Raw genomic sequence first — 27906 nt, 5'->3', positions numbered from 1 at the left:
GGTTTAGCGCTAACATCAATTAAACAAACTAGGTCATCTACACTGTTTATAATTAACTTGTTTTAGCTTACTCTGCATTAGGAATGCCAAGCCAAGCCTGACGAAATGTTTCCTCTAATCTATGTCCTGAACTATACACAAGTGTCCTTTTCCAAAGTTTGTCGGTATCATCATACCATTTACAACTAGCTCAGTCTAGAAAGAATACAAAGGCGCCTCGTCGCGGTTATCAGGCGACTATTACCTAGGTTAGTTATTTTAATCTTTATTATGCACTATACCCATCCTGTAGGCGGTAGTCGAAAGATTACAGAGGTACATAATGGGTCCAGGAACTGGGCCCCAGTATACCTAGGTTAGCAAGCAGCTTTAAAGTATTCAGCCTGGCAGCCAAGGAAATTCTTGATGTAGAAGGAAAACACCGGGGGTAAAGGTGTTTTGAGGGTGCACTTATGTAGTATCATGCATTGTAAGTAAAATATGCATGACTCAACCATCTCTCTGTGTTCATATTTTGCTCCACTGCTTACTGTTTATTCCTTCCTTTAACTCTCAGTATTTTGTTCCTTCCTTTAAAAGTATCTCAACATCTTGTTACTTCGTTTAACTATTTCAGTAATTTCTTTCCTAGTTCAACCGTCTCAATTTTTTCTCTTGTTAAAATGTCGCATTGTTTTGTCCTCTCATTTAAATGTCTCAATATTTTATCCATTCATAATTATTCCTTACATTTTCTCTCCCTCACGGTCGGCTGAAACATCACCCTGCGATACAGGATACAATTTTATCTTCTTAAATCGTCAGATGTCACTACTTACTGAAACAAGTCTCGAATCATTACGTTATAGAGATAATGGAACTAGTTCAGTCTAGTTAGTCCGCCTCGTGGCGCCTATCACGCAGCTGGAAATGAGGTCAGGTCATGGGGGAAATGGCCAGGGGAAACAAGGAAACACATGTAACATAGGGGACGCCGCTCTAAGACGAGGTCGGTGTGACGCAGGCAGTCAAGGAAAGTTATATAATTGACCAAGAGAAATGGATTGGCCCAAGACGAAGTCTCACAGGCGTAAGCATGAGGGACCTGGCGCCAAGGAGATTATAAAAGGCAGTGCAGACACGCACTGGCCGTCATTCTAGAGTTTAGACAGATCATTCAAGACATACTTGTTTCATTTCGGAGGTCTTACGGCCCCGCTGGATAGTTTCAGAACAATGGATTTAGCGTAAGTAACCTCCCGGCCACATCTTTGTCCCCCTTAAAATGCCCCTCCCCAAATGAAGTGTTCAATAAAACTGTAATATGTTCTTTTGTGTAGCGAGATCGAAATAAAACTAGAGAATTATGATGTGCTCAGTTCTATCCCATGTGTATTTATATTTAAATTAGTGGATTATGGGTCGAGACTCAGAGAAAATAACCTATCTCAACAGGATTAGTATAAATGTGTAATGTACCCTGTATTTGTATTGCAGATATACAGATGTGTGTGTGTGTCTGAAGGGATACATAACACGGTTGGTGGTGGCGTTAGGTCCTAAGGCAGGTGGGCTGTTAAATAATAATCATAGCTAGAATTGAAAGTGAACAGGTCTTCAAGTCTAGTTAGAATCAAATGATCCCACTGAATACTTGGAGTCTGCCACTGGGGTAGTAAACCTTACAACCCTTTATGGTGGCCCGGTGGCCTGGTGGCTAAAGCTCCCGCTTCACACACGGAGGGCCCGGGTTCGATTCCCGGCGGGTGGAAACATTCGACACGTTTCCTTACACCTGTTGTCCTGTTCACCTAGCAGCAAATAGGTACCTGGGTGTTAGTCGACTGGTGTGGGTCGCATCCTGGGGGGACAAGATTAAGGACCCCAATGGAAATAAGTTAGACAGTCCTCGATGACGCACTGACTTTCTTGGGTTATCCTGGGTGGCTAACCCTCCGGGGTTAAAAATCCGAACGAAATCTCTCTCTTAACAATTGGCAATCCTTTATAAGTACACACAGAACAAGAAGACTTAATTTGGAATATTACCCAAGAGGGTTATCAATCCAGGATAACCCAAGACGAATATGAGAAGAGGGGGACCAGGCTTGATTCAAGAAAGGAAAGAATATCTAAAATTCATTGGATTACCAGCTCTTCACCAGTTTCAAAGCGTCTCCTTGAAGGGTGGATAACAGGGGTGACCAGAGCTCATTTGATTCATCTGTTGCTCTATCAGTGTAGCTGACCCTCGTCCTCTTAACACGGGCCACTCTTCCCAGACTGCGTAATACTGGGCCACTCACTTACAGGAAATAACTACATGGTCATGATAAGGCCCTTGACTCCGTGTGAGTGATTTTTCCAGGCACTTAGAGATAACTATATACCAAGTCATCAACCCTAATCTCATTTCTAGTTACTCAGGGCAGAAGCTATACCTCAGGTTTTAAAAGTGTTAATCGATAACAAATAAGAAAGCTAATAACAATTATAAAATAATATAAAAATAACAATAAAACGAACAAAAACAATTTACGATACTAGTATATACAGAATCAGTCTTATTAAAATAATCAGTATTCTTCTACATTAAACAAACAACAGTATTTTTTATTATCGGCATAAATACATCAAAAGTTGTAACTCTCTCAGCATAAATATGCTGAAAGTTTATATTAACCTGTATTTTAGGGACTAATGTATCCTTGATGGTGGAGGGAAGGCTACGTTAATAAACCTTATTGTAGTCCATAGGCTTTAAACCCTTTTAACCACCTCTTTTTTAATAAATGTATTGCACAGTGTTACTAACATTTTCACAATAAACTTCGACTGAATTCCGAAATTCTTCTGGTGGATATTTATTTTAAAGATTATATATAATCTACTTAATTAAATGCTGATTGTGCACCATCAGTAAAAATTAACTTAATATCGGAAACACAGATGAATGCAAGCTCCTGGTTTATTTAGACTGAAAAAGAACAAAATGGCATAATACTATGACTTGAACAATACACAAATAACCCGCGCATAGGAGAAAGAAAATCACGACGGCGTTACGGTCCGACTTGAATCACACTCTGCTAATAGACACTGTGATGCACTGATTACACCTTAGTGTATATTCACACAGATTTTTTTTTTCTTATTCGCCGGTACTCTCCCGGCCCGGGTCTTTTCCAAGTAGTGGTGACCCGGCCTTGGCTCCCTATCTGGGGAGTATCTCGAGACCTAAGTCTCCCATGATAGGAGATACTAGTACCCCTTCATCTTTGGGACCAAGTGTCCCCAGGCCTAGCCACTGTCCCCGCCCTCACGGGGCTCGTAGGGAGAAGCTCGGCCTCTGGTCTGCCATCTGCCCCGCCCCAAAGGGGCTCGTGGGGATGGCAGTCTTATGAGCTGCAGGTGATAGCAAGCTCAAGCCTACACAGATATGTATCTATCATTAAATAACAAAAAAAGGCATGTATGTATGTATATATCATTATATAAATGTGTGTGTGTGTGTGTGTGTGTGTGTGTGTACTTATCTATTTGTGGTTGCAGGCGTTGATTCATGGCTCCTGGCTCCGCTTTTTCACTGATTGCTACTAGGTCCTCTCTCTCCTTGCTCCATGAGCTTTATCAAACCTCGTCTTAAAACTACGTATGGTTCCTGCCTCCACTACGTCACTTTCTAGGCTATTCCACTTCCTGACAACTCTATGACTGAAGAAATACTTCCTAACATCCCTTTGACTCATCTAAGTCTTCAACTTCCAATTGTGACCCCTTGTTTCTGTGTCCCATCTCTGGAACATCCTGTCTTTGTCCACCTTGTCAATTCCTCGCAGTATTTTATATGTCGTTATCATGTCTCCCCTAACCCTCCTGTCCTCCAGTATCGTCAGGCCGATTTCCCTTAACCTTTCTTCGTAGGACAATCCCCTTAGCTCTGGGACTAGTCTGGTTACAAACCTTTGCACTTTTTCTAATTTCTTGACGTGCTTGACCAGATGTGGATTCCAAACTGATGCTGCATACTCCAGTATAGGCCTGACGTATATGGTGTGTGTGTGTGTGTGTAATAACACACTTCGGCTAGCCGGGGGATCGATCCCGTGTTGTTTTAGTTCGCCTCGTGAGACGCAAGTCAAAATTTACGACTCTGTAACCATTGGACCAGAAAATCCTACAAACATCATGAACCTAACGAACTAGGTTTTCTTCATGATGTGATGCTGTAAGTCGGTGCAGCGACCTCAGAGCCGATTTCATTCTACTCCCCGTTTGATATACCACCATTTACAAGCAGTACATATATTAATAACAAAAATGCACAATACCGTGAATGGAGCCATACACAAAAATCCCGCACATAGAAGAGAGGAGCTTACGAAACGTTTCGGTCCAACTTGGATCATTTACAAAGTCACACTAACAAAAAGGAGAGGAGGGAGTATATATAGGCCAGCAGACACTGACGAACAGACACACGGGAGGCTGACTCATTTGTACATTTCCACTCCCTTCTGGGAAGGAGGGGTAGGGGTCGTTCCAGGAAGAGATGAAGGAAGGGGGGTAAAGGAAGGTTTGTGTACAAGGGGGCTTGGACATATAGCAGGCATGTGTGAGCGTGTTAAATAGGAGTGGAGACGAATGGTTTTTGGGACTTGACGAGCTGTTGAAGTGTGAGCAGAGCAATATTTTTTGAAGGGATTCCGGGAAACAGGTGAGCCGGACTTGAGTCCTGGAGGTGGAGAGTACAGTGCCTGCACTCTAAAGGAGGGGGTTGGGATATTTACTGTTTAGAGTGACATCTGTTCTGTCGTATCTACTCGTCTCTGGCAAGACAGTAATAGTATTAATGTTTTAATGATGGTGAAAGTGTTTCTTTTTTCGGATCACCTTGTGGAAGACGGCCAATATATATATATATATATATATATATATATATATATATATATATATATATATATATATATATATATATATATATATATATATATATATATATATATATATATATATATATATATATGTCGTGCCGAATAGGCAGAACTTGCGATCTTGGCTTAAATAGCAACGCTCATCTTGCCATATAGGACAAGCGAAAATTTGTGTATGCAATAATTTCGCCAAAATCATTCTTAACCTAACGAAAAAAATATATTTCAATGTGTTTGTTTAGTATTAAATTATTGTAAACAAATCGAAAATATATTTAGTTGGGTTAGGCTAAAATAAATTGCACTTGCTATAATAAGGTTAGGTAAGTTTTCTAAGATTTTTTTGGTGCAAAATTAAAATTTTTTACATTAACATTAATGAAAAAAATATATCTTTAAACGTATAAGAGAAAATTTTAGAAAGGACTTAATTTTAAATGAGTTCTTGCTAATTGACCAGTTTTACATATTCGGCACGACATATATATATATATATATATATATATATATATATATATATATATATATATATATATATATATATATATATATATATATATATATATATATATGCAAAACAACCACTCTGAAAGAATAGAGAAATTCCAAGCGCTTTCGTGACTACTCACATTATCAAGGAACTATGAAAGTAAAGCACGACTTCTTCTCAAACATAGGATCTAATCTCGCCAGTAAAATCCCACATACCAATGCCCATGCCGGGGACTACCTAGATGGAAACTTCCCTAATTCCTTCTATCTTGCACCAACTGAGCCCACGGAAGTCATTGAGATCATAAAGTCACTTAAAAATAACTCGGGGAATCTGTCTCATGTCCCACCATTACTGTACAAGCGAGCGGCCCATGTCCTTTCGCATGCTATTTCATTACTTTTTAACAAGTCAATAGAGACTAGCACCTTCCCGAAAGTACTCAAGATGGCAAGGGTTACACCAATACATAAAGGTGGTGACCCTACAGACTTAAACAACTATAGGCCAATATCTAACTTACCATTGCTATCCAAAATCTTTGAGAAACTCGTGCACAGGAGACTGTATTCATTTATAACGGCTCAAAACATACTCAACCCCTGCCAGTTTGGATTCAGGAAAAATAAAAGCACTAATGATGCAATCATAAAAATGCTAGATCTGCTTTACACAGCATTGGAAAATAAGGAATATCCACTAGGAATTTTTATTGACCTAAGAAAAGCTTTTGACACAGTAGACCACGACATCCTACTCCACAAACTTGATCACTACGGTATAAGAGGCCATGCGCTTGCTTATTTCAAATCTTACATTACTAATAGGTATCAGTACGTCACCATTAAAGACAGCATCAGCAACACGGCCACTTGATACTGGAGTTCCGCAAGGAAGTGTCCTTGGTCCCCTGCTCTTCCTCATATACATCAATGACCTTCCAAACGTATCCCAACACCTGAAACCCATTCTCTTTGCTGATGACACGACTTATGTCATCTCTCACCCTAATCTTGCCACCCTCAACACCATTGTGAATGAGGAGCTGATTAAAATATCGACTTGGATGACAGCCAATAAACTTACGCTTAACACTGACAAAACCTACTATATTATGTTTGGTAGCAGAGCAGGAGATGCACAAATTAACATTAAGATTGACAACACTCTAATTACCAGAAATAATGGGGGAAAATTCCTAGGCTTATACCTTGACAACAACCTGAATTTCAGCACCCATATCCAGCATATAGCCAAAAAAGTATCCAAAACGGTTGGGATCCTCTCCAAGATACGATACTACGTGCCGCAAAATGCCCTTCTCACACTATACCACTCACTTATTTATCCATACCTCACCTATGCTATTTGTGCTTGGGGATCAACTGCAGCAACACACCTAAAGCCAATAATAACCCAACAAAAAGCTGCAGTAAGAATAATCACTAAATCCCATCCCTGGCAACACACCCCCCCACTCTTCATAGATCTAAACTTACTCCCAGTTCAGTACATTCACACTTACTACTGTGCAATCTACATCTACAGGGCCTTAAACTCTAATATCAACCTTGACCTAAAACGCTTTCTTGATAGTTGTGACAGAACCCACAGGCATAACACCAGACACAAACATCTCTACGACATTCCCCGTGTCCGACTAAACCTTTACAAAAATTCAATGTATGTCAAAGGCCCTAAAATCTGGAATACCCTACCTGAGAACTCTAGAACTGCAGACACATTCATCACCTTCAAAACTACCATTAGAAAACATCTTATCTCCCTGATACACCCCGTCAACTAACTACACGGATACCACCTGGTGGTTCACACTTACACTCACTCACTCATTTGACCATAAACAGAAACATTAATCTCAGTCTTAAAATAATGAATCCTGTGATACTCCAATACTGAAACTATGTACTGTGCCAAAACAAAAGCATTCACATTGCTAAACTCACAAACTAGTATTTAGTCACTTAGCCATAATACCAACTTACCTCATAATTTGTAATATTTTACAATTACGAATAAAACTAAGTATGCCCGAAATGCCTAGCCATGCTAAGCGTTCTAGTGGTACACTCTGTAATCACAATTTTACTACATGTAAACCAAACAATAACCAAATTTCTGTAAACTCAGCATTGTAATCCTTATAGAGAATAAACTTTGAATTTGAATTTGAATTTGAATCCAAGGAAGCTATATAAGGGGTCTGGCCAACACCTCACTATCAGATCCCACAACGGTGAGGTGTTGGCCAGACCCCTTATATACCTTCCTTGGATGCTTTACTTTCATAGTTCCTTGATAATGTGAGTAGTCACGAAAGCGCTTGGAATTTCTCTATTCTTTCAGAGTGGTTGTTTTGCATATTCTGAAATCACCTGTTTACTGTGATCTTATTGCATATATATATATATATATATATATATATATATATATATATATATATATATATATATATATATATATATATATATATATATATATATATATATATATATATATATATAAACTGAAATGTACATCTCAGTGTATATGCTGAAGTGTATATACACTGAGATATACCACTCTGTACATACCCTTGTTACCAAAAAAAAAAATCCAGGTGAGGTGTTGACGAGGGCGGGGGGGGGGGGGTGTCCAAGGGTATATAACACCCACCGCCATCACACCATCAGTTAGTGACTAGCGCGTTGGCAGTGTGCATGTAATACCTTCACTTCCTCTTTTGTTTTTAGCAGCTTTCATATATATATATATATAGAAAAAACAGACGCTCCAATAAAGGAAGACGCAATGGCGAACGAAGGCATAAATATTAAGTGGCCGGACATCCTGGTTTTGGTCCTCTATTTTGTCTTCGTACTGGTTGTTGGGCTAATAGTAAGTCTTCAGATATCCTAGTATGTCTTCAAATATCCTAGTATGTCTTCAGATATCCTAGCATGTCTTCATATATCCTAGCATGTCTTCAGATATCCTAGTATGTCTTCAGATATCCTAGTATGTATTAAGCTAACTTAGCATGTCTTCAGCTATCCTAGTATGTCTTAGATATCCTAGTATGTCTTAGATATCCTAGTATGTCTTCAGATATCCTAGTATGTATTAAGCTAACTCAACATGTCTTCAGCTATCCTAGTATGTCTTAGATATCCTAGCATGTCTTCAGCTATCCTGGTATGTCTTAGATATCCTAGCATGTCTTCAGCTACCCTAGTATGTCTTAGATATCCTAGCATGTCTTCAGCTATCCTAGTATGTCTTAGATATCCTAGCATGTCTTCAGCTATCCTAGTATGTCTTCAGATATACTAGTATATCTTCAGCTATCCTAGTATGTATTAAGCTAACTTAGCATGTCTTCAGCTATCCTATTATGTCTTCAGCTATCCTAATATGTCTTCAGATATACTAATAAGTCGTATTATGTTGATGGTTTATAAAGATATGATGATACAGATGAATAAGTCACATGTACCACACTTGGGTATCTTTATTGTGGAGACGTTCCGCCAACCACTGGTTCTGTCGATCTCATACGGAGAAGAAATAGTGTAAGACGTGAAAATGTAATTTGAGATAAGTTTCACAGCCTTGATAATTCAGACGGACAACACATATCAATTGAGGTTGACGGACTGATCACCTCGACACGTCTCGCACCGTTTCTCTGTGTGACTGATACAGCCCCACGTGTTGAACGAAGTCTCATTCATCCTAGTAACTCTTCGGATATTCCAATAAGTTTTCACTTATAAATTATGGGCTTTTTTTTTGTGCAGGGCATTTTATTTATGTTGGCCTTTACCACAAAAGAATAACATCTAGTAATAAGTTTGAATTTCGTTTATTAATAAAAATTAACCAAATATACAGTAACGCCAATATGTGAAATAATACAGAGGCGATTAAATGCCCTTAAACAAGCACCCATCCAGCGTACTCCAGAATTATCAGTGTAATCACTGTTTAAGGTTCATAAAGTCACCCATTCGACTGTCTTAGCAGTAGTGAAATACTGACTTTGATTTGGATGATGGGTTGATATTAATAATAACAAGGTAAGTGCTAAGATGGTGGGTTGAACAGACATGATATTTTTAGTGAAATAATACACATTAGCAGTTCAACACTTGCTACCCCTCAAGGAAGGTTCCTTGATGTTGGTGAGGGGCTCTTGATTTAGGGAATTGGATCTGTGCTCCAGTTCCCCGAATTAAGCCTGAATGCCTTCCACATCCCCCCCCCAGGCGCTGTATAATCCTACGGGTTTAGCGCTTCCCCTTTGATTATAATAATAATAATCAACACTTGCTAGAACATCTACAGTAAGAGTTTACCTTATTCCTTATTTTAGGAATTTAAGTATCCTTAAGTGGTGGTGCGCTTGTAACTTGCAGTATTAATGACTCGTGTAGCTGTTAAGCTTTAATACTTATAATCCAACTAATCAACCTCTTTAAGGGGCACGTAAGTTCCCTCGTCTTCTAATAACAAGTTCATTTTTCTACTATAATCTACCCTGTCCGTAATTACTATCACATTTGCTTTGTCTCTTTCGTAAGGTGAAGTTACTATCTTTACTTAATTCATGGTATAACTTAGATCTTTGAGGACAGGTGTTGTTGTAGAGGTCTGAGCTTTGTTATTAGAAGACGGGAAGTTACGTGCTTCTTAACGAAACCCACCACAAACCTAACGCACTTTTCTCACCTTTGATCAAGGAACAGGAGTGATAGGCTGTATATCTCAACCTCCAAGATTCTCTTCCACCTATTACCCCTCAGGGAAGGGTCCTTGACGCTGGTGAGAGGCTCTTGCTCTAGGGAATTGGATCTGTGCTCCAATTCCCAGAATTAAGCATGAATACGTTCCATCCCCTCCCCACAGGCATTGTATAATCCCTACGTGTTTAGTGATTATAATAATAATAATTCAACCTATTACTCTTTTTTTTTGCTGTGTGTTTGAATCTCAGGTATAATGATCCGCTCCATAGGTGATTAAGAACATCTTAAAAATTGTCAATGCTTAAACAGTTATTTTTGTCATGCTCAAGGTCATAGCATGTGCTAGTATGTGATTATTATATTAAGGAGGCGAGCGCTAGACTCTGATCATATCATCTGGGGAAAAGGAGGCATTCATGTTTGATTCAAGAGTAGGTCTAATTCCTTGGATCAAGAGCCTCTCACCGGCTTCAAGAAACATTTCTTGAGAGTAGAGCATGGTGTTAACACAATGTGCAAGTTATGGTAGTTTTTACACATTTCTTCCGCCAGGGACTTTATCAGTTAATAGAATTGATAAGGTCCTGGAGAACAAAGCATCTTTTAATAAAATATCCTAACCCGCATACTGTCATTATCGTCAACCTGTTAGTATATATTACCATTTAATATACTGATGTATTAGAGCACTTGGCTCTTCACTGCTGGCGTGGGGCTGCTGAGACCAGGTTAGGTTAACTAATGTTTGTCAGGAAACAGGACAAGTGTTTACTGACGTGGGTCTTGGTCATATGATGACCCACAGCTGGAGCTTTTGGTCATCCGACCGAGGATTTTCGCTGGCTTACCCGTCCACCCTTTATATATTATACTTACGATTATAACAATTTGCTGAGATCAGATAACATAAGAATAGCGGAGCATAACAGTATACCTACTGGTCTTAACTAGGCACATCTTTCTCAAACCCAACCTTCTACTTGGCAGATTGTTCCACTCATCAACAACTATTTCCAAACCAGTTTTTTTTTTTTTCATTTTTTCTAAATCTGAATATATTCAACTTGAAACCGTTATTTCGAGTTATTTCTTGATTTGATATCTTTATCATCCGTTTTATATCTCCTGTATACCTGTCTTCCACTTGTATACTCTAAACATATCTCCCCTTATCCTACGTCTTTCAAGAGAGTCTAGTTTCAGGGCTCTCAATATATCTTCGTATGGAATATCACCTATGTTTCTAACAAATTTATATCCAACTGTATCCATGAGGCCTTACTAATGATGTGTAGAGCTGTAGAACCTTTGGACTTGTCGCTTATACGTCTTGATATACTGTAAATTCAAACAATTTGTTAGCTTTATTATAGATGCTTAGAAACAGTCAGCTTTCTGTTTCCCATAACTCCCAAGTCTTTTACTATGGTCTACTGCCTCAAATACCTTGTTGAAGAAAAATAATGTTTCAGGGAAGAGCGTCCCCTTCTGAATCAAATTATGATCAAGGAGGCTTCAAATTATATCCACTACAAATGAATGAAGTCAGGCTGATTGAGAGGTAATTCTGTGGCAAAGATTTCTCTCTTGTTTTGTAGATAGGAATCACACAGGCCATCTTCGACGTATCAGATAAGATACTCATTTGCAGTGATGTACTGAACAGACTAGTTAGCGGCTTACTAAGCTCCTTGAAAACAGTTCGCCGGGACCTGGGGACTTGAATTGCTTTAACCTAACTACTTTTGTTTAATAATAATTTCTAAGTGTGACTTGATACAGGAACTGGAGCTGCCTTTCCCTTGAATGAGACCTGATTAACTCATTCCCAGGCGCTGTATGTGACCCCTTATGGGTTTATCGCTTTCCCATAACTATAAAGGAAATATGGCGGATAAGAAGCAACCGGCATACGATGCCATAAAACAGAAGGTGGTGTTGCTAGCAGGACGCCATTGTGGTAGACGGTTCTATGGATGGCAGCAGCAGCGCATCCTCTTAATAACAGGCAGAATTTTCACTGTTGCTAAGATAGTGTAACGAGTCTTAAATGCCCTCAGCATAGGTAATATATTATGCAGAGTGGGACAGAAGTCCTTAACTTTTTATACACATACAGAGAAATAGTACCGACCAACATATCCCTCTACCCACATTATCACGAAAGTATCACGTAGTTTACATAGAAAGGAAGTGAAATGAGTAGGCTGAGAGGGTCAGAACCTTGGAAATTTTAGGACGAGGCATTATCTGGGGTAGAAAATGTTAACAGAGATATTGAACAAACTAATAGATAAAGTTATGGAGTTTAGAGATGAAAGAGGGACAATAAACTGGAAAGGCATGAAAATAATTTTATAAAATGTTGTAATTATTAGTTTATAACAGCTAAAATACTCTTACCAAGTACAGAGTCCGTGATGGTGGTGGTAATGGGATTACTAGCTAAAACTGTATTTGTCTTTCCACAGTCTTCCTGGAAAATTAAGAGAGGCAGCATCTCCAGCTACTTCCTCGCTTCTCGCAATATGCACTGGATACCCGTAAGTCTCTTGTCTCTTAAGAGTATCACACCGAATTATAATTTCCTTCGACAGTCCCTAGATACACCAGTAAGTCTGTCCATGCCTCTTGCTGTATAGTCCTTGTGGCTTAGCGCTTCTTTTTGATTATAATAATAATAATAATGTCCATGCCTCTTAAATAATGTTATATATTTGTAAATTTCTACGACAGTTACTAGATACCTGAAAAATGTCTCAAAATCTTAAGTTTCAAACCAATAAATCACTGTGAATTGCTCAAAATACCCTCAAAACTGCTTTAAAGAAATCAGTGAATCTTTTAAGCAAAAATAGGACTATCGTGGAAGTCAATGGATGATATGCAATTGGATCTGGCCAGTAAATGGATGGATGGGTTACCATGTGAACACAGCCTTAGATTTATCTAGTCAGATTATTATTATTATTGTTATTAATATTATCTAATGTTCCACACCCACTTTGATGTTTCCATACACAACTGATGGCCCACACTCATACCCACATTAATCTTGCCTATACTAATGCCCCTATCCATACTGTTTCCTCTACACACATTGATACCACTGTCCACAATAACCACTGTTTTTCCCCCCAGGTGGGTGCATCACTCTTCGCCAGTAACATTGGGTCAGGTCACTTTATCGGGCTGGCGGGATCAGGAGCAGCCTCGGGTATTGGAATCGGTGCTTTCGAATTAAACGTAAGGATTCATTCCACGTTTCGTTAGCGTTTTTTAGTTTCACACTTGAGCGAAACATTGTGCAATAAAGGCTCCCCTTGCAAAGTATTTCTGGTTTTATCCCATTAGATCTTCAGGCAGTTTACTTGCTGGTACTGTTAAGGGGTTGTTTAGTTCTATGTAAACTTAACGTTCTTGACACTTTCAGATAACAAAAAGGCACAATACAGCGACTAGAACAATACATAAATAACCTGCACATTGGAGAGAGAAGTTTATGGCGACGTTTCGGTCCGATTTTAGCCATTTACAAGTCACACTAACACACGAAGGTGAGGCTTCCCTCACCTTCGTGTTATTGTGACTTGTAAATGGTCCAAGTCGGACCGAAACGTCGTCATAAGCTTTCTCTCTCCAATATGCGGGTTATTTGTGCAATTTCATAGTTTACGTGCTGAAGTGGGTGTGCGTCCTGATGTCGATGTGTGTTTAGTATACACCTAATTTTCTTCACTTTTTCAGGCAGTTTTCGTGCTGATGTTACTAGGTTGGGTGTTCGTGCCAGTGTACATGAGCTCAGGTGTGTACACAATGCCAGAATACCTAAGAGAGAGGTTTGGAGGCCAGAGAATCAGAGTCTACCTCTCCTGCCTCGCTCTCCTCCTCTCCATCTTCACCAAAATATCCGTAAGCATGTTGTTCCCACATGACTTCATATATATTATAAACGCTGAACCCTAGGGGTCAAATAAAATCACACATATGCACAAAAAAATTGATACCAACATATTTTACAGGCCAAGATGGCAACAAACATCCCATATAAATACCTAAGTACAAATGTTGATGGCTTCAGGTCACATTACACATACTGTATATCCTTCATGGTTCAATCAGGACCTTCAAAATTCGGCTCTGCATGATGCCAAGGAGAGATACGGACTTCTGTCACACTACAAACTCTGACTGGTGACTTAGAGTGACAGTCCACACAGCCTAGCTCAGGTGCGCCCTCTCGCGGCTGACACCCGCTAGCTGTTCCCCTTCAAGGGGATATTATTAATATAATCATAGCCAAGCGTTAAACCCATAAGGGCCATACAGCGCTGCTTCAAGGAGACACACTAATACGAGTAAAGGGCTCTTGATCCGAGAAACTAAAGCTACCTTGGGTCAAACATGATTACTTTCAATTCCAGGCGCTATATGACCTCTATGAGTTTAGCGCTCCTCTGTGAATATTATAATATTTGCAACAATTTGTTGAGAGATTTCACACATTCTCTTTTATTTAACTACCAATTACAATCTCTTAACGCCAAAACACCTATTTTTCAAATGCCTATTTTTTTTAGGTGTTGCTATGTTATATTAATTGTCTGCTTCTTTTTATTTCTAGTTGAAAATTCACCAGAACAATAACAGCAGTCAGTCAGTTGTTGTCGGTTGAAACTTTCAAGAATTTTTGGTGGACCTCATTGTAAGACAAACTTTAAATTACTGTTGTTTTAAGACCTTTCTTCATCTTCACAATTATTACGACTTTGATAGAGTTTGTGAAACAAGTCAATTTGTTTTACTTGACTACGTTATCATAGGTAATTTACTCGTATGTAACTGTGTAAGACAATTGTAAAAAAAATCAGAACTTGTGTAATGAACCTAAGTAAATTTACTGTTACAGGCTGACCTGTATGCGGGGGCACTGTTCATCCAGCAGACACTGAACAAGAACAGTGAGGAGTGGATGTATATTAGCATCTTGATCCTGTTGGCCATAGCTTCTATCTTCACTATCTCAGGGGGGCTCACGGCTGTCATCTGGACAGATTTTGTGCAGACCATTCTTATGGTCGTTGGTGCCCTCATCCTCATGGGCATGAGTGAGTATAAGCGTGTAGTCTCCTGTTCGTTGTTGCAGGGGCAGAGTCACAGCTCCTGGTTCCACCTCTTCGATGTCGCTTTATCATGTTTGCCTAAGTGAGGGTGTACGATTAGAGTCCCAGCTCCTGACCCTTCTTAATTAATGGTGACCAAATTTACTCTTAGCCTTGTGGACCTTATAGTTTCATCCTAAAGTTGTATATAGAATTTGCCTTCCCCACTTTATCCACGTTGTTCCACTATCTACCACACTGAGGCTGAAGAAGTGTTTACAGATATGTCTGTGACTTACATATTTGTATCTTTAATTTGCAACTGTGCCTACACGTATTTTATTCGTATTCTGTTTGTTAGCTAATAATACCATAATACATATTGTGTGTTAATGTAACCAAGTAAATTTTGTTACAATGTAAGCACATATTTTTATAAGCAATATAACGCATATTTTGTTAGCAATATAACCACCATATTTTGTTAGCAATATAACCACGCATATTTTGTTTGTTATCAATGTAACCATGCTGATTTTTTTGATCGTCATGTTTTAATATCAACAATGTAGCCAAACAAAACTAGCTCAGAATATAAGACTCACAACATTACATGTTTCATCGTCTCCAGTATCTTTGTCTTGCACTGGATCATTGGTAATCGTCGAAAAAAATATTTTCCCCTGACTTATGTTACTAATAATGCTAACACACCTCCATCCCTTGGTCGCGAAGCTTTCCATGAAGTGGGTGGATACAATGCTCTGGTGGAGAATTATTTCGACGCCATACCCAACATGACCAGATACTCTCAAACAGACAGTAATATTAACTGTGGGGAGCCCCCTGGCTACGCCATGCACTTCTTCAGATCCATTAAGCCCGGGGAATCGGACATGCCATGGACAGGCATGATCTTCGGCATCACCATCTCCGGCATCTGGTACTGGTGCACTGACCAGGTGACTAACATTTGTCTGTGGTAAAGAGTCTTACTGGTTTTTTCCCTTCATTGGTTTTTTTCCTTCATCTTGGTTCGCCTGCAGGAATACCAATTCATTATTGACGCATTGGAGTATACTGAGCCCTTGTTAGTGAGAGGATAATACTCACATATAGAAAGAATATAGAGTAATAGGTTCACAGATAACCTGCATATAGAAACTGTTAACGACGTTTCGGTCGTTATAAATTTCTTTCTCCACTGTGCGGGTTATTTGTGTATTATTCCAGTCACGGTATTGTGCCTTTTTATTTTATTTTATTTTTTTTAGTAATAGGTTGTCTGTATATTTCGATCTCCAACTGAAGTCCTCCTGCCTCAGTTGTAGGTTGAAATGTATAGATAACCTATCACTTGTTTCTATCTCCATGTGAGCATTGACCTCTTACCAATTCAGATTCAGAGAATATTCATAAACCTAATTTATACTTATGTTTATGATTATTTTTCCACAAGATTACAGTCCTGTTTGCCTTTGATCCTCTTATTTTTTTGTGAATGTTTGTGAATTTTGCACCAGTAGTAATCAACGTTAATGTTTTCTTTGTTTTAGAATGCTTGGTGTAGTCTGGTGGATGTTTGTGGCATTTGGTTTAGCTTTCTGTATGTCCAGGATTATTGAGTACCTTCTCGCACCCCATCCATGGACACAATCTCCCTTCATACAACTTGAGACACTTATTTTCACTTCTAATTATATATACACTGCTTCCGATAAGTTTGATCAGGAATAAAGGAGGTATTACCATCCTATCTCCACTAGCCTTCAACGAGGTTGGGGGCTACAACAGATTGATCACGGATTACTTCAAGGCCGCCCCATCCAAGGTGTTATACGACAAAAACAATGAAGTATGCCCTAACAGTCTTCCTCCTCCCTATGCAATGAATTTCTTCAGGCCTATCATTGGGTCAGACCTCCCGTGGCCAGGTGTGTTGTTTGGTGTGACAATTGGGTCCATCTGGTATTGGTGCACTGACCAGGTTAGTTGGTTTGCTCATTCTAAGGCCTGTCAACTGAGAGAATTATTACGGCTATTTCTCTCATGCAAACTAACATCAGCAATACTTTATGCCACTAAAATAAAAATTAAAATAAACTGTAAATACGCTGACACATCTTTCAGTATACTCTGTGTATACCGACAAGGTATCAACATACTTAACCTTCAAATGATGAATCGCTATACTAATCGCATAATGGAATCATTTTTCACGAATGTATCCTACTAAATGTTTTGTACTAACTGACGAGGCACCTTGAAAACTGACTAATTATTTAATATAACTGTTATATTTAGTGGATAATTTGCCTCTAATCGTACTGCAAATGAAATTCTTTGACAAACGAGAAAACACAATAACTCAGAGTTTATCATAACGTGTCAAGAGTGTACTCTCACATGTCATCAAACCGAAAATAGGCCATACTGAATATACTGATTTTTTTTCCTGGTTTCGTTGGTTAATTGGACTTAAAACTTATCGACTACTAGTACATAGGATCATTTACGCTGCATATTACCTATTCACTACCAGTCAAGAATCCTATAATCCCAAAAATAAGATTAAATTCCTCTCAGCATATGTACACTTAAAATATGTGCACGTGTCAGAATATATACTGTGAGTAGCTGATTAATGATGGTTTTAGAACGGTAAAATTGGATTTATGCAACACAGCTTTCATTTTCCAAGCAGTTATTCTTCCTGCAAGAAATTACCATGATTCTGTGTAGCTTGGTTGTAAACATGCGGTACCGACAGGTGTGGATATGAAGAGACGGAAATGGGCATGAATATATTCACTTAGGACATCTTTACTGAAAGCATTTCTGTACTAGAACTCTGATTACTTTAGATACAAGGTCCCAGAATCGAAACGTTTTCAGTAAATATGTTCTTAGGGAACGCATTCGTGTAAATTTTCCTTCAAGTTGTCGGCAGCCTTCTTACCATGTAAAGACACTATGATAGATAAGTTTATCAGGATTACGCTTCCCTTTCTGAAGTTCAGCCGTGAGTGGAACGTAGTCCCACTCACAGCTTGCTAGACATATTGTGGCTTTATACCCATATTTGTGTAGACTGATCATGATGGCATTTTTCCACTGCTTTTGCCCTTCATATAAAACATTCACTCAAACTTCTGTGCATATTATAAAAGGACAAAAATAAGTATAAACCTTGCTCTGAAACTTTTCCTGGATAGCTGCAACAGAACTCATAGGCATATTACAAGACATAAATCTCTTTGATACCCCCAATGTTCAATGCACATAAAAACCTCTAAAATCCGTAACTCGCTGCCCGGAGATTTTAATGGTTCCATATCTGCCAGCAGCTTCAAAGATACTGTTAAAAAGCACCTCCTTACCTTAATGTTATCTTGACAGCAATATACTAAGTCAAATAAATGCTGAAACCTGCTTGTTTTTGTCCAGTTACATCCCTGTACTTTCAGTTTCAACTTTTGCTTTTCTACTCCCATATATTATATGATATGCTACAATCTCTTCTTTCAGACATAGCTGTTGTACTGATAATTAATTGTACATAGTATTATATTTTTCTTTAATTTTCATATCCATGTCTACAGAAATAATTCTCAGGAAGCATATATTTCATTATATTTTAATTTGATTAACTAATAATATCAGTATGAGATATTCATAATAGATTATTTCCAGTGTTGAATCTAGTCAGATAATAAAACCCACTTGTGAATAAGTATGAATGGAAGGGGAGTTATAGGACGGACGTAGCTTTTATAATTTAAAATAAATTTATCGCTGATGAATACTGAATATTTGCTTGCCTTTCCCCTCCAGGTTATTGTACAGAGGACGCTCTCTAGCAAAAATATGGTACACGCTAAGGCTGGCTGCGTTCTGGCTGCTATGATAAAGTTCCTGCCGCTCTTCATTCTAGTATTCCCAGGCATGGGTTCCAGGGTACTCTACACAGACAAAGTGGCCTGTGTGGTCCCGAAGGAATGCAAGAAGTACTGTGGCAGTGAAACAGGATGCACCAATACTGCCTACGTCGAACTCGTTCTTAACCTGTTGCCAACAGGTACGTGGCACTAGTTGAAAATTATTAATTTATGTATTCATTATTAGTAGTTTGCATATATTCTCCTAAAATCAATTTTAAAAGCGTTGCTTGTTGAATTATTTTAAAAACTTATGAAAAATCGTTACAAATTCCAATTTTTCTCATAATACTTTTAATTATAAAAAATATTAAAGACAGCTTTTGAATTCATTGTTTGCTTCAAGTTTATTAAGTAATTATTTTAGCGATATTCTCTTAATTATTTTTAATTTAATTAAAGATATTTGTTTCATTTCGTAGACTTGTTTATTACCCTGAATGAACGACCTTGCAAAAATGTACCTAGTGAAATCGGTGGGAATTACTGTTTATATTATATGCTGTATTTTAATAATGAATGCTTGACGATATAAAATATATGATATATATGAGCTGATAGCTTTCTATTTTGAACTGTAATTATTTCGTATTCCTATTCTTTTTCTGCCTTATGTTTGTAAAACCTGATATATACAAAGTCTTTAAAGTGTACTTGATCATAGTAGGAATAACTTCGAAATAAATGGTATCTGTTCCTCTGTGTAAATGTGCTGTTTTGTAGGGACTTAATGCATCACCTCCGTAGTACGGATCGGCTATTTGGCAACTAAGTCAAGGATAATATGTTTTGTGTCAGTATTATCTTGTAATTCTTGTTTATGATTCGACTGATATTCGAAGATTGTTGCTATATTCCTCTCACTGCTGTGGAAAGAAATATCAGGCTCCCATATCCAAGGATGAACTTAATATTGTCTGATACACTCACAGATCGTTTTGTCCTTCCAGTGTTGACTCAAACCTGGACGTAATGAAAGTGTTGCACCCCAGTGGATTATATTCAAGAAAACGACAGATACAGGTTAAGCTTTTATGTTGACAGTGTTTCGCTCTGTATAGAGCTTTATTCGGTCATTGACTGGAGAAACCTGTACAGTGTAAATTTGTCACAATAAAAACTCCACTGCACCTTTATTTTTTTTAATATTGTAACTAGTCTGTTATCATAAGGAAGCTCTAAACCCTTAGGGGTGATTTAGCTCTCGGGTAAAGGAAGTAATCTGGTTTAATCCAAGAAGGGGGCTTCTATGATGAACATCTCTTCATCAGCATACCCTAGCAGCCTTTGTCACGAGTTATTTGATGTATCTGTTAATCTCACGCTCAGGCTAATTTAGTAGCCGCTAATGATAGCATCTTGAATAATTCTGGTGGAATATTGGCAGTTTAAACAGCCAGTTAATACAATCACATAAAATTTTTTTTTTTTTTTTTTTTTTTTTTTTTTTATTCGCCGGTATTCTCCCGGCCCGGGTCTTTTCCAAGTAGTGGTGACCCGGCCTTGGCTCCCTATCTGGGGAATGTCTCGAGACTTAGTCTCCCATGGGAGGAGGTACAGTACCTCCTCATCTTTGGGACCAAGTGTCCCCAGGCCTTGCCACATTCCCCGCCCTCACGGGGCTCGTAGAGAGAAGCTAGGCCTCTGGTCTGCCATATACCCCGCCTCAAAGGGGCTCGTGGGGATGGCAGTCTTATGAGCTGCAGATGGTAACAAGCTCAGGCCTCTCTTGACCTTCATAGATAAAATTCTTTCCCTCTGATCAACACAATTTATAAATTTTACGTGTGAGAAATCAAAGTATTTTTTCATATTAATTAAAATAAATCATTATATATGTTTATAATTAGCATTTCTAAATGGAAATGCAATTATATTTTATACAATTTCCTACATATGATTCAATCTTGTCACCAGGATTATCCGGGTTGATGTTGGCTGTGATGATGGCCGCCCTTATGTCTTCCCTCACCTCCATTTTCAACTCCTCCTCGACTATTTTCGCCATTGACATCTGGACGAGGATCCGCAAGAAGGCAACAGACGTGGAGCTCTTGATCGTTGGTCGAGTGTTCGTGTTAGCGATGGTTGTGGTGTCCGTCATATGGATCCCTGTCATCCAGTGAGTTCTGTACCTATTTACTTTTTCCTTAATATTTGGGGTATTTGTGTATGAGTACCCCATTGAGGGGCCGGGATTTGAGCCCCAGGAGAGGATTAACGTTGAGCGTGTTTTCTTACCCCTGCTGCCCCATTTCGTTTAACAGTTTAGCCGCCTAGTGTGAGCCGCATTCTGCAAAAGAGGATTATAAGGGGCCCCAATGTAAATAAGCCAGACTTATGACGTGGCTTTATTGGGTTATCCAGGGTTATTAAACCCGCTTATCTTCTAATAGACGTTAGGAATAATACAAAACGGTTACAGGATAGGATTATTATTATTTACTATTATAGGAAAACACTAAAATCTTTGGGGTCATAAAGCCCCCGGGAAATGGGAGGCAGTCTTATACCTTTAATCAAGATCTTTTCACCTGCATAAAGGCACCCTTAAAGTGAGTGACAATGTGAATTATTATTATTACGTTACTTATCATCCTCTAGGATGATAAGTAACGTACATTTTAATTGGATTAGTTTTTTTTTATTTTAACTGGTTTTAATCATAAGGAAATATCTACCAATAGGGTGTTATTGGATCCCAACTGGTTTTTAAATACGATAACGGTGAATCATGTATCATCGTGTTTCACAGTTTGTCATTTTTAATTAGGTTTGATTACTGTCCCACAGAAACTCGGCAAACTCTCAGTTGTTTGTTTACATCCAGAGTATTTCATCGTTCTTGTCACCGCCCATATGTGCCATCTACCTCCTCGCTATATTCTGGCCAAGGACCAATGAGCCTGTGAGTAATATGATATCTTCATGGGTAACATTATATAAAATACCGACAAATGTGAAATAAGTCACATTCAGTATTGGGTTATTATATTGAGGAAACGTTTCGCCACGAATGGCGATATGGACCGCAGAAGCCATTCGTGGCGAAACATTTCATCAGTAAAATATCTCAATATTGCACGTGTCTTATTTCACATAACTTTATATTGTACATCTTGTACTAAAATCTACACATTCCAAGCAGGTGAAAGACTGATCTTCCTAATAATGTCCAGTTAGTTAGGTTTGAAAGCGTTTGAGTACACAAAAGTTGGGGAAAATCATCTTGACAGTTCTGTTATGTGATAACCGGTTTACTAGTTAGTTTAATATCTTTATTACGCACCCCATACCCATCCTGTGGGCAGTAGTCAAAAGGTACAAAATGTGTCCAGGGACTGGACCGCAGTTTTGATAGCTGAACAAGTTGCAGTGGTAATGAAGTATTTACATGTTTGTATCTGGTTATTTACATGTTTATATCTGAGTTATTTATGCAGAAATAAATTAGGTCACAAACGCAAAAGAAAAGTGAAAATGCTTTATTTACAGGGAACAAAGTCAGGGTATTTTTTCCAGAATGGTTTTTAATATACCACTGTGGATAAAATGCTTTGACATTTCTTGAACATTTCTGAGTGAGTTGTCTCTTAATTCATTAATTTTATCGCATTCCAGTACATAATGACGCAGGGTGTGACAATAGTCCATCTAGCAAAGTTTACATTTCGTTTGGTCTACATCTGGCGGTAGTGATTTAACCTGCCAATGATACTGGTAACAGCCTTAGCCAGGTGGTAGTGACATCCAAGAGTGCTTATTAAACTAACAAGGCAGAGACCATCGGCCATTAAGGACTCTGTCCTCTTAAACGCTCAGCATTAAAAAAAAGCATAGTTAATTCCCAGGAAATCGCTAAACCCGTACGGGTCTTACAATGATTAGGGAACAGGAGGTAATCAGATTTGATCTGAGGAAAGGGAGAGTGGCTTCAACTCCTTGGATTACGAGAGCTGTCCACCATTTTTTTTTTTGAAAGGAGCTAGTGTCGCTTATAGTAATATATTGTTTTCAACTATAATATATACATATTTTTTTTTTTTTGCAGGGAGCCTTCTGGGGCCTCATTGTCGGCCTAATTATTGGGCTTACCCGCTTCGTGCTGGAGTATGCTTTCGTCGTCCCCGGGTGCGGAGGTAGGTCTATCCTTGGTCACAGTAGTCCGTGTGATTTATTATAAATCAAATACCTAGATGACCAGTTGCTTCACTTCATTCAGTAATGCAAAATCAAGCATAGTAGGGCTGTAAACACGACCAGTTGGAGATGGAATTATATTTATCCGTGGTATTTATTAGTACAATGGCACTTACATAATATGACTAAACAGAATCCCACTCATTTCTCAGACGAAGACCAGGACAAACGGCCCGAGTGGATCAAGATCATTGTGGGAAACGTTCACTACTTGCACTTTGGGTGTATATTGTTCCTCATCGTCTTGGCAGTAACCGTGGCTGTGTCTTTACTTACAGAACCCATACCTGAGAAATGTGTAAGTTCAAAAACAAACGGTCGATGAAATAATTATTATACTCGCAAAAATGCGTCAAACCAATGTAGTTAATGAAGAGCGGTGAATGTGAGAAAAGATTTGTATATATACATAGGTACTGTGACTTTGTAGTGTCAACCCATATTGTACTTCATTAACGTCGTTACTCTGCTTCTCAGCTGCACCGGCTGACGTATAGTACCCGTCATAGTCAAGAGGTGCGTGTATCCATCAGAGAGTGGAGAAATGAAAAAGATTCCATAGACAAAGTCCACCTTGAGCCTACTCCTGATAAAAATAGCAACAGCAAAGCTAGTGTGCATTCCAGCAACATGCAAGGTAGGATATAAATAGTGACGCAGTTTTCTAGTAGATTAATAATTATCTTGCATTGAGTGAAGACCAGGAGCTTTTTTTTTTTTTTACAGTCTCATTTCAGTAGTATGTAACAGAATATGAGCTAAAGTGTACTGGTGTGCCTTCAGAACTGCCTGCCTGGCGGCGCTGTATCAACTGTCTGTGTGGGGTTAGTACCCAGAACATCAGTGTCTCGCAGGAAAATCCTGCCGATGAAGAGACTCCAGAGGAAAGAGCCAAAAAAGCTGCAGAGTTCTTAGAGGAAAGGAAGCCTTGGACCAAGTAAGTGTATTGTCGTGTTCCTTTTTTTCAGTTTTTTCTGCAAACACTTTTAATGCACTTAAGCCTTAGATTATATAAGAGCCTCTTACTAGCATCAAGACACCCATCGTTAGAGGAAATACACGACAAATAAGGTGACAAAAAGAACCAGAAGACATCAGTTATTTGTGAATTGTTCCAGCTACGGTACTATGGTTCTTTTTATCCTTGGGGGTAGTATATATTTGAATAAAATACTGAATAATTCTAACGCCCGACGCTATTTCCCGATAAATTTTACCTTGCAGTAAAATGTTAATAAGAACGTGTTTGCCTCTTACAGTGTTGTGGACGGTATGGCTATCTTCGTCATGACGATTGCTGGATTCTTGTGGGGATTCTACGCCTAGATCAAGCTTATCAATGTTGGTTGTTGGCTTCTTGGGAGGGGGGGAAAGTTTCTGTAAAAGAGTCTAGATCATCCTCATCAATCTCTGATGGTTGCTGGCTGCTTGAGAGGATTCTGTACAGACAAATCAATTTCGTCAGTCCCCTGCTGGCTTCTGGGGATAACACATCTAGATTCAGTTCACCAGTCTCTGAGAACGCCAGCTACATTATAGACACGTGAAGGGTATGCTTCGAGATCAGCAAACGCTACTATCAAGTTTAACAAAATCAAAACGTGTCAGATATTTTCTTTCTAACCAATAATGTCTATAGCTATACTGTATATGTGTTTTTTATGTAAATATAGTTTTTACAAGTGAATGTACGTGCATAGCGACTGCACTACTGGAAGACTGCCAACGTTCTATCAGTATTAAAAACGTAAGAGACAAGAGGCCCTAAACTACAGACCAGCATTGATAACATACCATCTAAGGTAATAGTGAGCGGGATAAATATCATTATGACAGGTTTGGAGATGGCAAATACTGTCTTCGAATCCTAATACCATTTCATGATAGGTTAAATGAGGACAGGCAATTGAAAAGGAGCCTTCGTGTTTCTAGACTACAAGAGTGCATTTGTCGCTGTACCTTACGGGGAAGATTTAAGCCAGTGCTCTTTTTTTTCTGATACAATCTACACTATATCATGTCCTGGCCCCTCTGATTTTAAACACTATAGTTTATGATTAGCTAAAAAAAAAAAAGTTACGCCTGGATGATAAATGATCTCACTCTCGATGCAGAAATATATTCTATGTACCTTTTGCAAATGAACTATGTCCACAGTTACACATCAAAATGAGCTAATCCGAAGCAGAGGAAAAAAACAGGATGGTGGGGGAATTCCTGGGTTTGCTTGTAGACAATACATACTTAGTGCTCATATTATAGAAACTGCAGGTATACTTTCTAAAATTTGCTATTTTATTCCCCAGTCCATACGACACACTTTCTCATTTATCCTATGCTGGTGATAGGCTCTTAATCTAAGGATCGAACCTATTGCCTTCCACTTCCCCAGGTGCTCGCCATCGCTGTATACACAGATGGCTCCAAGTCTTTGACGGCGTCGGATTCGCAGTGTTTCCGGACAGTGTCGTGAGTGGGCATTTACTATCCTCGGCTACCATTTTTACTGCTGAATTGTGTGCCATTCTTGTAGCACTTATCCGTATTGCATCTATGCCCGTGTCACCATTTGTGGTTGTTTCAGACTCCCTTAGTGCTTTACAGGCTATACGAAAAATTTATACACATCCTTTAGTTCTCCTAATCCAACTTTGGTTACGCCGTATCTCTACCAAGCATAAAGATGTTTTTTTTTTTTTTTTTGGGGGGGGGTCCCTGCTCATGTTGATGTACAGGACAATGAACAGGCAGACACTGCTGCGCGGTCAGCAGTACATGACCTTCCAGTTTCATATAGAGGTGTTCCATTCACGGGCTATTTTGCTGTAATTACTTCCCACCTTCACACGCGTTGGCAACAACGTTGGTCTGATCTGCTCAATAACAACTTCGTTCTATTAAACCGAGTCTAGGTTACTGGCCGTCTTCATGTCATCAGTGTCGAGGTTGGGAGACTACTCTCTCCCGTCTTCGCATTGGCCACACTTCTTACTCACGGGTATCTCATGGAGAGGCGCCCTGTTCCTCTCTGTGAGAATTGTCAGGTTCCAGTATCTGTTAGCCACATTCTGTTAGATTGCCCACACTATCAACGAGCACGCAGAATTTACCTCCAACGTCGTCTCCGCTCTGCTGCTCTCGCTTTACCTTCCCTTCTTGCTCACGGACCCTCCTTTAATCCGGACTCTCTCATTGACTTTTTGACAACAACTGATTTACTCCGCAATCTCTGATGATGTTGCCTTTAGCACTCCCCACAGCCCTTTCTACCTCAATCTCTTGCTACCCTCTACCCCGACCCTATCCAGTGCCCTGCTGTCCTCCATAACCTACTAATCATCCCTCTCCCTTTTGCCACCCGATACTCTCGCTTCCTTCACTGCCCAGCAGCGCTGTATGGCCCTTGTGGTTTAGCGCATCTTTTTTATTATAATCCCCCAAGTGCTGCATAACTCCTGTGGGTTTACCGCTCCTCTGAATGTAATAATAATCTTATTTACCTATACCTCACCTGTTGAATATGTGTTCCAGCTCATTTGTCCACCTAAACCACTTATCACGCAACAAAAACTATCAAAACCATTACAGAGTCAACTTTAAGGCAATACTGGTCCCTTATTCACCTCTAAACCCACTAAATATTAATGCTATACATACTGCTGCTCACATACTGGAAGCACTACACTAATGCTGATGCTCACTTAAGACACTTCCTGGAAAACTGTAAAAAGAGTACAGGCATCACACTAAACGTGTGCCCCTGATATCCCTTGCGTTCACCTTAACCTCGAAAGAAACTATGCGAATAAAACGGTCACGAATGTGGAATAACTTGCTTGATGAATATGATTTTTAAGCAACATAAAAACTCATTAAACTGTTACTTTAAAATCACATTACACCAGGTTCCTTAATTTTTTTAAAGTTTATTCATGTCGCCAATCATTAATTACATTACCGCATCCTTATCTGCATTTTACTTTTCTCTGAATTTAATTTTTTCTTTAGATTGTAATTTAATTTTTTTTACTAAGTGCTCAGTTTGCGCTAAAATTTATATTGCATTATTATTGAATTTTATATATGTATATATAATGTCTAATACATTAATATACATATGTCCAGTATATTTTTATTTTTATATTAATATTAATCCTAGCTTAAGTCTGCCCGACCGGCGAATAAGAAAAAAAAAAAAAAGTTATGCATGCCCATGGGCTTTTCCCTGTAAAAAATATACATACACTGTTAACCTATTAATCCACCATGTTTGAAAATAAAGTTATTATCTCTATCATTTTCATAATCATTATCATAGAAGTGCAAAATAATGAAAATAGAAACTGAGAAAGAGGTAGGATATAACGTACCAGCTAATCTTACGATGTCAAAGAGTTGAACAATGAAAAATACAAGGGTATATATACACCGAGATTTGGGAAGTATATATCTATATATATGCCGAGAGTTTGCTTTAATCGTTATATTAGGGATTACAGTATTCTTGAGTGG

The 27906-nt window shown here is 38.7% G+C and overlaps 1 protein-coding gene across 2 annotated transcripts; it reads left to right on the top strand.

Annotated features, from left to right (window-relative positions):
* Positions 1-1115: 1115 nt before the first annotated feature.
* LOC128694239 (sodium/glucose cotransporter 4) lies at positions 1116-25680 on the top strand. 2 transcript variants are annotated; one of them, XM_053784263.2, is made up of 14 exons: positions 1116-1226; positions 12626-12697; positions 13296-13400; positions 13902-14066; positions 15064-15262; positions 15992-16218; positions 19091-19334; positions 21112-21316; positions 21988-22102; positions 23246-23333; positions 23547-23692; positions 23872-24031; positions 24178-24331; positions 24654-24754. In XM_053784263.2, the coding sequence occupies exons 2-14, from the start codon at positions 12683-12685 to the stop codon at positions 24718-24720; spliced, it is 1890 nt and encodes a 629-aa protein (XP_053640238.1). In that variant the 5' UTR covers positions 1116-1226; positions 12626-12682; the 3' UTR covers positions 24721-24754. The 2 variants fall into 2 exon arrangements, with proteins under 2 accessions (XP_053640238.1, XP_053640237.1); XM_053784262.2 differs by lacking the exon at positions 1116-1226 and adding an exon at positions 8093-8304 and having other exon boundaries at positions 24654-25680.
* The last annotated feature ends 2226 nt before the right edge of the window (positions 25681-27906 follow it).

The sequence above is a fragment of the Cherax quadricarinatus genome, chromosome 43 (genome assembly GCF_038502225.1).
Source record: "Cherax quadricarinatus isolate ZL_2023a chromosome 43, ASM3850222v1, whole genome shotgun sequence".
Lineage (NCBI taxonomy): Eukaryota > Metazoa > Arthropoda > Malacostraca > Decapoda > Parastacidae > Cherax > Cherax quadricarinatus.
The sequence above is the reverse complement of the archived record's forward strand: the minus strand, read 5'-3'. Positions and strand labels throughout refer to the sequence as shown.